The sequence below is a fragment of the Mesoplodon mirus genome (assembly GCF_964341445.2).
Source record: "Mesoplodon mirus genome assembly, chromosome: 11".
Classification (NCBI taxonomy): domain Eukaryota; kingdom Metazoa; phylum Chordata; class Mammalia; order Artiodactyla; family Ziphiidae; genus Mesoplodon; species Mesoplodon mirus.
Window position 1 is genome coordinate 94,682,550 of NC_138987.1, and position 12,367 is coordinate 94,694,916.

The 12,367-nt window shown below is 38.6% G+C and overlaps 1 protein-coding gene across 1 annotated transcript; it reads left to right on the forward strand.

Moving 5' to 3' along the window:
- The first annotated feature begins 4,387 nt into the window (after positions 1-4,387).
- Positions 4,388-12,322, forward strand: MAGOHB (mago homolog B, exon junction complex subunit). The gene is made up of 5 exons (XM_082635099.1): positions 4,388-4,561; positions 6,720-6,778; positions 7,460-7,570; positions 9,881-9,963; positions 11,749-12,322. The coding sequence occupies exons 1-5, from the start codon at positions 4,468-4,470 to the stop codon at positions 11,846-11,848; spliced, it is 447 nt and encodes a 148-aa protein (XP_082491225.1). The 5' UTR covers positions 4,388-4,467; the 3' UTR covers positions 11,849-12,322.
- The last annotated feature ends 45 nt before the right edge of the window (positions 12,323-12,367 follow it).

Below are 12,367 nucleotides of genomic sequence, written 5' to 3' on the forward strand. Positions count from 1 at the left end.
ACTGGGAGAATCACCTATTATGTTTAATTTAGCAGACTGCTTTTACGTGTATTGGAAATAAGAATTAGTGGTTATGCTATGTGTTAGAAGCATATAATATTGTCATATGCTCGATAACTTATTAGTTTGAATAATGGAATTGAATATATCATGTCGTAATAATCTAGCAGTAGCTTCAAGTGCTCACCATATATGAACATATTTGAGAAACAATGTTGTGGAAGTTTTGGTGTTTCTGCATGATGGTGGTTTTCTCATTAAAAAAAGTAACTCCACTGAGTAGTTTAAAACAGCGGTCCCCAACCCCTGGGGGGGGGCGGTTCCTGTTAAGAACCAGGCCGCACAGCAGGAGGTGAGCAAGCGAAGCTTCATCTGCCGCTCCCCATCGCTCCACACTGCTCGCATTACCGCCTGACCATCCCCCTAACCCTGTATCTGTGCAAAAGCTGTCTTCCACAAAACTGGTCCGTGGTGCCAGGAAGGTTGGGGACCACTGGTTTAAAAGACATATATGGTTAAAACAGAGAAGTCTGCTACAGAAGGGAAGAGAGAAAGGTGGGTGGATGGAATGAAGACTGAAATAGACCATAGTCATTCTGACATTTAAAAACATTTCAATTACCTTAGAATATTTTGTTAGACATATAATATTCTTGATTTACTACTCTGATCCATTTAATGTAATGAGCTAGCCCTAACAGTTTTTGTCTGTAAATACAAAATCAAAGCTATTCAAAAGCTACTGATAAAATAATGAAAACAACAACACTCTTTGGGCTTGCCTGGTGGCGCAGTGGTTAAGAATCCACCTGCCAATGTAGGGGACACAGGTTTGTGCCCCGGTCCGGGAGGATCCCACATGCCGCAGAGCGGCTGGGCCCGTGAGCCATGGCCGCTGAGCCTGCTCGTCCGGAGCCTGTGCTCTGCACCGGGAGAGGCCACAACAGTGAGAGGCCCGCGTACTACAAAAAAAAAAAAAAAAAAAACCTCCGCCTGCCAATGCAGGGGACACGGGTTCGAACGCTGGTCCGGGAAGATCCCACATGCAGCGGAACAACTAAGCCCGTGCGCCACAACTACTGAGGCTGCACTCTAGAGCCCGCGAGCCCCAACTACTGAGCCTACGTGCCACAACAACTGAAGCCCGTGCGCCTAGAGCCTGTGCTCCGCAACAAGAGAAGTCACCACAATGAGAAGCCCGTTCACTGCAACGAAGAGTAGCCCCTGCTGGCCACAACTAGAGAAAGCCTGCGCACAGCAACGAAGACCCAATGCAGCCAAATAAATAAATAAATAAATAAAAATTAAACAACAAAACAAAACTATCTTCTCTAATTACCACAAGAAAGTCAGAACATATTTCTGGAAATTGTAAGTAGGAATGATTTGATAATTTTAAATAGTGGAACAAAAGGCAAAAGAGGTGTGAGGACAGAGCAGACATGAGAGATCAAAGGAAGAGAGAATTTTAGACACAGGAAACATCAAAATATTTTAAAAGATGAAATTAACACTTAGAAGAAATAATCATCTCTGACCCTAGCCCTCTGACTTGATTCGTCATCATGAAGTTGAAAGCAATAAACTTAAAAACTTTAATGGGAAATCATTATTTTATCAATGAATAAATGTGTATTTGATTAAATCATTAAGGCTTCATTTCAGCTGGAGTTGGAAAATGAAATGTTTATTTCTTAATTACTTCACAAGGGTTTTTGAAACTAACCATAGAGAGATTGCATTAGCAAAGGCAGAAATAGTTCTTCGTTTGGCTTCATTTAAGCAGCCCAAACTTTTATTTTTATAAATAAACTATGCTGTTACCAGTAAGTATGTCCTAATTTGAAGCCTACAGCCATTGAGATTGAGATTTCTCAATGTTCCAAAAATATTTTCTCTGTTTCCAGCCTATGTAAAAGCATATAAAATGGTTCTTATATAACTTTATTGTCCAAAATGATAGCCACTAGACATGTCTGGCTATTTAAATATTAAGTTCACACAAATTAAATAATATTTAAAAATAAAAATTTAGTTCCTCAGTCTCGCTAGCCACATTTCAAGTGCTCGATAGCCATTCAGAAAGTTTCCATAGCTCTGGTGTATAACATCCAAGAAGACCACAATACACAAATGCTTTATCACTTTCCAATCTTTACGGTGACACAAGAGATGTACAGTTTGGCTTTTTTTTTTCTTTTTTTTCTTTTTGCTAATTATAGGAAGGATTAAGTAAGTATATTTTCACATTTCATCTTAAAAACAGATAGGGTTAGAGAGGATTAGTCTTGAGCTCAGATGTCTTTTTAGGGGATAAAGACAGTAATTGGTTACAGATAAAAATCTTAACCCTGTGCACTTCATAAGCTCTATTTACACGGTCACAGACCTGGTACCTGTAGCTCTACTTAGGTAAGCGTGAACACTTGGCACATTTGCCAAAAATGGGAAGGAAATGCATAGGAAATCCAAAGATTGCATGAGGCTCCCTACAAAAAACAAAGGGATTACTGCCTATATTTTCAGAGATATTATGGAATATTATGATCAAGTTTCTGTGGATTGTTTTTGTGGTAAGTACAGTGACTGACATATCCCAGTTTGCCTGGGAAGTTCCAGGTTTTAAGAATGAAAGTCCCACATCCCAGGGAACTCCTTGGTCCTGGGCAAACTGGAATGGTTCATCACCCTAGTGATGAGGGATGGTGCTTTATGTTTCTTGTATATTTTCCATAATGGCAGCCTATATTGGAAATGAATAATTTTTCTATATTAACATTTATACAATGGTTAATATAGTTTTCTATATTGACAGTTATATAATTGCTATTGCAGACTCAACATAACCTGCCCAGTCTGCTTTTCTGGCTATTCCACTTCCATGAACTTTGTGTTCTAATTATACTGAAATTCTTGGCTTTCCCAAGGCATGCATTGTAACACGAATGCACCTTTGCTCAGGCTATTTGCTTTTCCATCCCTCTGAACATATACTGAATTTATTCAACAAGGTCCAATTCAAATAGCACATCTTGTCACAAGCCTTCTGTGGTACTTCCCCTTTCTTCAACTTCCCCAGTAAAGTGACTTGTGTCCTCTGCTGTATTACCAGCATTAAAAAAAAATTTTTTTTTCCTTATAGCATTTGCTTCCTTGGGCTAATATGTGTCTACATGTTTGTTTTCTAGACTACAAGTGCAAAGGGCTCTTTTTTAATTACCAGTGCCCAACAATTTCTGGCATGTAGGAAATGCCCATTATAACTCATTATATAATGTTTTATAAATTCTAAATCTTATTTTACATGCATTATCTCATCTGATCTTTTCAACAATTCTTTGAGCTTGACAAAGTTTATTGTAGTCTATTCATTTGGCTGACAAATAAACAGGCTTAGAGATAGCGTCTTAACCACGGTTAGGTAGAGATACGTGATGGGAACGAATCCCAGGTCTTCTGACTGCCACTCTTTCTACCAAATCCCACTGAAGGTTAAAGATTATCCAACAGGCAGGATTAGTCTGTGTGTTGGTAAAAGAAAGGTAATGAATAATATCTGAACAATAGGCTTTGTGTAAAGCTCACCTTGCCTTTCCCCATCCTTCAAAACCTATCGTAGATGAGCACTCCTTCCTTTCCCCGTGTAATTCTATCTGGTAAGAAACGCGGGCTAAACCATTTGATCTGAAGTCAAGTTGCCAAAACTCCAGAGGCCACTAGAGAGTAACCCTTACTGAATAAGTTTTACTATTAAAAGGAATTCTTTTATATCATGACTGCCAGATTTTTCAGTTTCAACGTGCCTTTCAAAATTTCAGACCTCCTGTCTGATGAATTCTTTTTACTTTGTCTCTACTACTGGCTTCTAGGTGTCGGATAACTAGCCATCATTGTCCGAAGGGGAAAGGCCCGTGTTAGGAATCTAGCAGGAGAAAGGTTTGTATTCCCGATGTGCCATTCTGATTCTGGGCTTTCCCTTTACTCACTCCACGAATCAGGGGAATAAGGCCACACCCACCTCACGGATGCCGCGAAAATTAGAGACCCGACAAGTCAGAGCGACTAGCAAACCTTAGTTCCAAGCTCATAACAAATGCTTTCATATTTTCACACTTCTGTGCTTTCCTAATAGAATATGATATACTGAATTTTGAAAATAATATGCTTCCAACCTAGTAAAGGAAAGTTCAGATCGCTGCCGCCCGCGCGCGCCTCCCCGCGCGCCTCCCCGCGCGCCTCCCCGCGCGCCTCCCCGCGCGCCTCCCCGCGCGCCTCCCCGCGCGCCTCCCCGCGCGCCTCCCCGCGCGCCTCCAGGTCTCTCACTCGAGTCTCCGCCCTCCCGCTTTCCTCTGGGCTCGCGGGAGGCAGAAAGGCCGCAGTGACGCGTTTATCCTGGGCGACTGACGTCACTGCCAGGCGTCCGGCGGCACGTCGGCTGGGCCTTCGGCGGGCTTTTCAGGGATAAGGATGGCTATGGCTAGTGATTTCTACCTGCGCTACTATGTAGGGCACAAGGGCAAGTTTGGACACGAGTTTCTGGAATTTGAGTTTCGGCCGGACGGTGAGCAGAAAAGCGGCCGCGGCAACGAAGCGCGGTGCTGAGCAGGGGGAAGCGAGGTGGAGAGGCCGCGGCGGAGCTGGGGTGGGTGGGCGCGGCTCCGCGGACTCGCGAGTGTGCAGTAGGGCCGAGGAGCTTAAGGAAAATAGGAAGCGTACATTGGCTTTATGAATAAAAGAGTAAATTGGTGTCAGTTAATTAAGAAAAGCCGATCCTGCCAGATAGTAAAGTTCAGAATCCTAGCATCAGTTCACCGGAAGGGACCTTAAAGGCCGTCTAGTTTATCTACCTAATACTTGAACGTTTGTGAGAACATCTCCACCACGCGGTGGACGCATGGATGCTTAAAATCTTCCGGTGAACAGTAAATTTCGGACTGCCCATTCATCTTTTTTATTCATTCAGGCGCTGTATGGAAGGCAAAAATGTCGAGAAAAACGAATGAGGCCTGCTGTGAAGCGGGGAGCCCCACGTGTAGAAAAATGAGTGTAATGACGTGTTTGGGGTGCCTAAATACAGTTGTCCCCTATAGGATGCATTAAGACTATAAAGAAGGGGCGTGGTTAGTTCTACATAAAAGAGTCGGCAGTCTTTTTAGAGAAGGTGACAGTTGAGGTGAGTCTTGAAACGAGAGTAGATTTTTTTTCTTGGTCTCTGAGGGGAAAAAAAGAGCCAGACTGCTGAGAGCCCTATGAGGTGAAACTGCCTGCTGCCCAAGGAAAGTGCAGCAAATTCTGGCTTTGGACAGCTCTGATTCTCTTTAGATGGTTGTACTGTATATTGAATTCTTATTGTAACAAGGACAGTCCAACTACGTAGACTTTTCTTTTTTGAATGCATATTATGTGCTGGGCAACGTGTAAAAACAAAAATTGAAGGGACAGTAGTGCATAAGACTCTTTAATTCCCCTCAAGGAGTTATACCTTGGTGGGTGACGTAGACATGAAACTAACCGTAAGGCAGTATAGATATTAAGTGCTGTGTTCATGCTTTGGACAAAGTTCTGTGAAGGCATGAAAGAAAAATTAGGGGAGGATAACATATTAGGAAAGGTGATTTCATGTAGGAGTCAGGGTATCTTCGGCTCTGCAATTATTTAGAAACCTTAATCACCTTACTCTCCCTGGTTCTCCCCAAGTCTTTTCTAAATTTAGCTAAGGAGCCAAATTTACCTGAATTCTTCATCTGTTCTTTCTTTGTGTGATAGTGTTTTCAGGGCCTTTGCCTGTGAACAACTTTTAGCTTGTCTGTATCACTTTCAGCCAGTCACATAAATGAAGTAGTCTAAGATTATCAGGGAAATTTCCTTCCAGAACGCTGGTTCTCATCTGCCACCACACCATTCCACAACCTTTCCATAAGTAACGATGAGTCCCAAAGACAGTGATTCCTAAGGGGTTCTCCTCCTTAGGATAACCTGTCATTTTAGAGGATCAGGATCACATTACATCTGTATCTGGGCAACTAACTAGCCGTGAGGAGAAGCATGCATTAGGGAATACATCAAAATTAAATGTAGATCAGGTAACAAACTGGTCAATTTTTATTCAGAAGATATCGTTTGTGTGCTTCTTAATTACAATTCTAAAACAGTATCATTGCCATAATACATTCATTTGAAGGAAAATAATTAAAAGAACATTTTGGAGTAGTCGGGAAAGCATGTGTATTGGAAGAAGGTAGATCTAGGTCTGAATCTTCTGTGACCCTGGGCAAGTCACTTAACTCTGTTTTCTCAACTATGAATAGGTGAGAGAATAAAACATACTTTTTAGGGTTGTTTTACAGATTAGATTAAATGTTCTGGATAACTGAGCACCAATAAGACATGTAGTGTAAACTTTAGAAGAAATGTTAGTTCCTTTTTCAGATTCCCCGTCTAGATCATGATGTAGCTTAAGAAAATGGGCCTTGAAAATGACCCTCCCATTATATGGAATTGTATTGAAGGCATGGAGTTTAAAAAGTTGACTGGCTTCAACTTCAGCCAACTTAACAGCAAATACATGTTCAGCATTGATCTTATGCCAGGAGGGAGGAAATATTAATAAAAGTAGTAGTATAAAATGGTTTTTACCTTCAAAATTGCTTACGATGTCATTTCTTTATATTTTAGCAGTTTTTGCTGTTATAGATTGAATTTTTTTCTACTTCCCACAGGAAAACTTAGATATGCTAACAACAGCAATTATAAAAATGATGTCATGATCAGAAAGGAGGTAAGTTTTTTACAGATGTGTAATTTTTTATATTAAGCCTGTTTCCCTCATGTCTATGTTTTTATTTACATATTTAAAGTACATCTAAGGCTGTAAAGAAGAAGCCGATGTATAGACTGAAAAAGGCTTCTAATTGTAGCATCGATAACAACAAAAGAAGCCATCTGAATATATTAAGTTGTAGTCCCACATTCGAGTGTATCATTTAATTCATTTTATAATTAACTCTGTCTTTTTACTCTATTCATTATTTAAAACTAATTGATAATTATATTTTAAACACAGTATGAATTTTAAATGAAAGTCTCAAAAGTTAGGTATAAGAAAAAGTTCAAAGCACTACCTGTGATGTGCATTTGTATTTGTCACTTGTTCACCTCATAGATTTTGTGTTGACCACTCAGAGGTATCTGAGTCCTGTGTTTCAAAGGCAGAATACAAGGTTTTAAGATGGGGCTGGTGTTGAGAAGAGGGAAAAATATGTTTTAAAGGAAAGGGCAAGAGAGAAGAAAAATCATAAGGAAGAATGATTCTTTCCCATCTTGTACTTTTAGAATCAGAGTTAAATTTTTCTTTAATATTCTATTTGAATACTCAGGGTTTGTAACTCTGTTTTATTATTGCCTTCTGAGTTGTGTCGAGAAATAGAGAGACACTGAAATTTTTATAACTTGTTTTCAGGCTTATGTACACAAGAGTGTAATGGAAGAACTGAAGAGAATTATTGATGACAGTGAAATTACAAAAGAAGATGATGCTTTGTGGCCTCCCCCTGACAGGGTTGGCCGGCAGGTTTGTATTTAATAATTCTTTAAATGCATAAATACTAAAAATTGTGAATATAATTGTTATGTTTCTCCTTGTTTATTTAGAATGACTCCTCATTGAGTCTTGGGTTTTCCATTTAGTAGGCACCTGGTAAATACTTTATAGTTTTATTTCACTTTGCATCATTTTCTGTGCTACCGCCTAGTAGTAAAGGCGTCAGTTTAGACATCTTTCTGAACAGTCTTCTCTGCAGCCACCCCTGCTAAAGTTAAGATGTTTACACAGTGTTATGAATGATTGCTATTATTGGTTAATTACTTTTATTAGGAAATAAAAATAGATAGGAAAAAACACAAGTGTTTGTTAAATTTGAGAATTAGAATTCTCATTGACTATGTAAAATTCACTTTCGCCAGATTTATAACTTTGAAAGTTCTTACTTGCATCTTTATGCCCCAGAGAGTGATTTGATTGGTTTCTTTGTTCCAACTGACCGTTGCCTTTGCCTCTCATATTCCCTTCAGAAAAATCGATGGGCTGCTGAAGAGCTCTGAAGGCCTAATTTCACTCTGTAGAAAGCCAGTTTGATTTCTGAATTGGGTCTTTTCACCTGTTGGAGAAATGAGATATGACCCCAGGAGGAAGAAACATTTAATTTCGCTTTTGTATATTCCCGAGGATTATACTGTATAACAACTTCTTTGGCTAGAAGAAAATGTGGCGAAATCTAATAGATGCTGACTCTCTGTAGCAGTAACTTGACACTTCTCTTTAAAGAAATATTATTTAGGAAAGCAAAGGTAATAGTTAACAGTATTTATTTTATGCACTGCAGACACTTTTAAGAAGTAAATTTAGATCTGTTTGTTTTATACATATATACGTTTGCATTAAAAACAGCAACAAACCTTTTATTATCTCTTTTAGACTCAGGGAGAGAACAGTGTTTTCATCTACCCACTTGATGATGTGTTCATGTGTTTTGGTTAATGGGGAGGATTACTCATGCTCCAGAAATTGTCTGTTGCATCTTTAAGTCAAAGATTTTACGATTGTTTGAGAGTCTTATTTAATTCTCCATTTTGTGTGTGCCATAAACTGTGCATAATCAGATTTTCTGCTCAAATACATAGCTAGGAGTGTCTTTAAGGTCATCTGTTAATTTAAACTGAAAAATCACTACAGACATAGCCTCTTACTTTTTCATTTTAGGTTTGCAGATAAAATATGGAGAAAAATTTATACTTAATTTTGGCACACTAGAAATGTCTATATTATGTTATATTTGTTTTACTAGTTCTTGATTTTAATTGTTTTGTGAAGTCAAAAGAGTATGAATCTCTCAGTCTTAAAATCCAGGATTCAAATCTTAGTACCATTACTTACTAGTGGTTCTACATCAACAGTTTTTTTCCTCTGTTTTATGAGTCTTGGATTTCACATTTGTAAAATTAGGCAAATAAAGCTGACCTGAGAAGGGTAGGCTTTATTAGTCCAATTTTAGGGATTACAGAGAATGTTTGCCAAGTCCCTAGCACCAGGCCTGACACATAGTGGGTGCTAAGTAGTGCTGTTATTAATATTATGCAGTTTACTTGTAGAGCCTGGTAGAAAGGGTAAATGTGTTTGTATTTATTATATTAAAAATAGACTTATACCCATATTACTAGTTTTACTCACATTATAAGAAACATTTCTGTGTCACTCGTAAGTATATCATTCATTTGATAGCATCATCTTTTTGAGATCTCTGGAAAGCAATTCTTTTTTTTCTCTTTTTTTCGTTATTTCTTTTTTTTTTTAACATCTACATTTCTTTCTATTTATTTATTTATGGCTGTGCTGGGTCTTCGTTGCTGCGCATGGGCTTTCTCTAGTTGTGGCAAGCAGGGGCTACTTTTCGTTGTGGTTCACGGGCTTCATATTGCCGTGGCTTCTCTTGTTGCAGAGCATGGGCTCTGAGTGCGCGGGCTTCAGTAGTTGTGGTGCATGGGCTTAGTTGCTCCACGGCATGTGGGATCTTCCTGGACCAGGGCTCGAACCTGTGTCCCCTGCATTGGCAGGCGGATTCTTAACCACTGCGCCACCAGAGAAGTCCCTGGAAAGCAATTCTTGATTCATCTTAATACTGGGGACACCTGAGGAGCTGATGAGGTTTTTATTTTACATAGTTTGTAGCTAACAGGTCGTTTTGTTTTTTGTTTTTTTTTTTCCCTCCTCTATGATGGCTAGAAAACTTGCAGCTAAAATTGGGACTCCTTGGTAGCAAGAATACATATATCTTGTGGGATGGATTTTTATATTAACTACATTTCTCTGTTTTATTTTTTTCAGGAGCTTGAAATTGTAATTGGAGATGAACACATTTCTTTTACCACATCAAAAATAGGTTCTCTTATTGATGTTAATCAGTCAAAGTGAGTATGTTAAAGCATTTTGACTAAATTGACATAATTTATTAGAGGGGCTCATTTTAGAACTATAGCCAGTTTGGTAAGATTATTTTAATTGCAACCTGTATCAGTTCATTATGTATATGTAATCCTCATTTTTATAGTAGTGAAGACTTGTTATCAAAGAAGTTAGCGGAATATTTTACTGATTGCCAAAAATAATCTTAATCTGGACACAGCGTCACAAAATTTAAAAGAAATCCTTATTGGATTTATCAGCCTTATTAGTCCCATATAATATCATTCTCCTCCTTGGATTTAATACTTGAAAGAAATGGAAAAAGCTCCAGTATAGCTTAAGTATGGCTTTAGCTACCTGTGTCTTCCCAAGCTCTGTAAGTGCGGTACCACATACCATTGTCTGAAAAATCTCTTTGCCTCCAATTATTTCTTTCCACTCTTTCCCCTCAAAATGTTCTTATAGTGTCTTTTTCCTATCCCCCTAAATTGTAATAACTTATTTGTTTGCTTAACTGGTTTCAGTGTAAGCTCCCTGAGAACCTTGCCATATCTCAAAGTTAGTGCAATGCCTGGCACACAATAGGTGCTTTATAATTTATAGAGGAAAGGAGAAAGGAATTAATGCATAACTACTGGATACAAAAGACTATTTTCATATATGAAGACTGGCGAGGTACTTTTAAACTATCACATCTATTTTCCCATAGTTGGTGAGGATGTGGCATTTGTATCCTACTGGGATTGTAAATTGATACAGTGTTTTTTAGAAAGCAATTTGATAATATGCATCAAAAGCTGTTAATATTTCTCATTTATCTTTGTCCAGCTAATTTCATTTCTGACCATCCATCTATCCTGGGAAATACTCTGAAATAATGAAAAAACTTTATTATTCATAAAGATATTCATTAAAACCTTAGTGATAATAGGAAAAAAATCCAAATGCTCACAAGGAGAGAATTGCTAAATTAATTAAAAATTATTTGTGAATTTTTTTTAATGTAATGGAAAAAGTAATGTTTAAAAGGCCACAGTAAATGATTTTTTTTTAATTTAATTTTTATTTTTTTATATATATATTTTGGCTGCGTTGGGTCTTTGTTGCTGTGCGCGGGCTTTCTCTAGCTGTGGTGAGCGGGGGCTACTCTGTTGCGGTGCACGGGCTTCTCATTGAGGTGGCTTCTCTTGTTGCAGAGCACGGCCTCTAGGCGCGTGGGCTGCAGTACTTGTGGCACACAGGCTCTAGAGCGCAGGCTCAGTAGTTGGGGCGCACGGGCTTAGTTGCTCCGCAGCATGTGGGACCTTCCCCAACCAGGGCTGGGAACCCATGTCCCCTACATTGGCAGGTGGATTCTTAACCACTGTGCCACCAGGGAAGCCCTAAATGATTTTAATTATGAAAAATGTTAGAGAAATACCAAAATATTTATAATTATTCCATGAGGAATGACATTATATAGTATTGAGTTTCTTTTTTCTATCTTTATAATTTTATTTGCCTTAAACATTTTTGTGATGCATAAATATTTTTTATAAGGAAATAAACACTTTAAATATGAAATGAATACTGATGAAGAAATTTATGTATTTTTTTCTTACAGGAAAGGTAGAGATGGCAATTGTTCAAGTTATCCATTTTAGTTATCAGAAAATGCTTCCTTTCTCAAAATTCCTTTAACGTAATTGTTGTAGGTTTTTGGTCTTTGTTTTGTTTTAGGAATTAATTTGTACTATTATGTTGTTTCATTTTAGGAAGAAAAAAGTAACTTTTATCTTTTTAAATTTTAGGGATCCTGAAGGCCTTCGAGTATTTTACTATTTGGTACAGGACCTGAAATGTTTAGTTTTTAGTCTTATTGGATTACATTTCAAGATTAAACCAATCTAAATTGTATGTTTTTTGAATCTGTGTTTATATTTAATTAAGGGATGGGTATGGGAGGGTTCGTCATTTATGATATTGGGGTTTTTATGAATGTGAAGCAAGCTTTTTTTTTTTTTGCGGTACGCGGGCCTCTCACTGTTGTGGCCTCTCCCGTTGCGGAGCACAGGCTCTGGACGCGCAGGCTCAGCGGCCATGGCTCACGGGCCCAGCCGCTCCACGGCACGTGGGATCTTCCCGGACCGGGGCACGAACCCGTGTCCCCTGCATTGGCAGGCGGACTCTCAACCACTGTGCCACCAGGGAAGCCTGTGAAGCAAGCTTTTTTTGTATGCAAATTGAAAATAAGAAAATACATAAACAGGCTTAATGGTTATCTTCACTTGGGTCCAAGTGGATTGGACAGTCCCCACACACATTAAATTCTGTAAATAAAAGCCACCTTTATTGAAATTTTGCAATAAAACATATCAAAGCCTGGATGGAGAGTGAATTTTTTCCTTCAGGAGACTGTATCTCTGATTC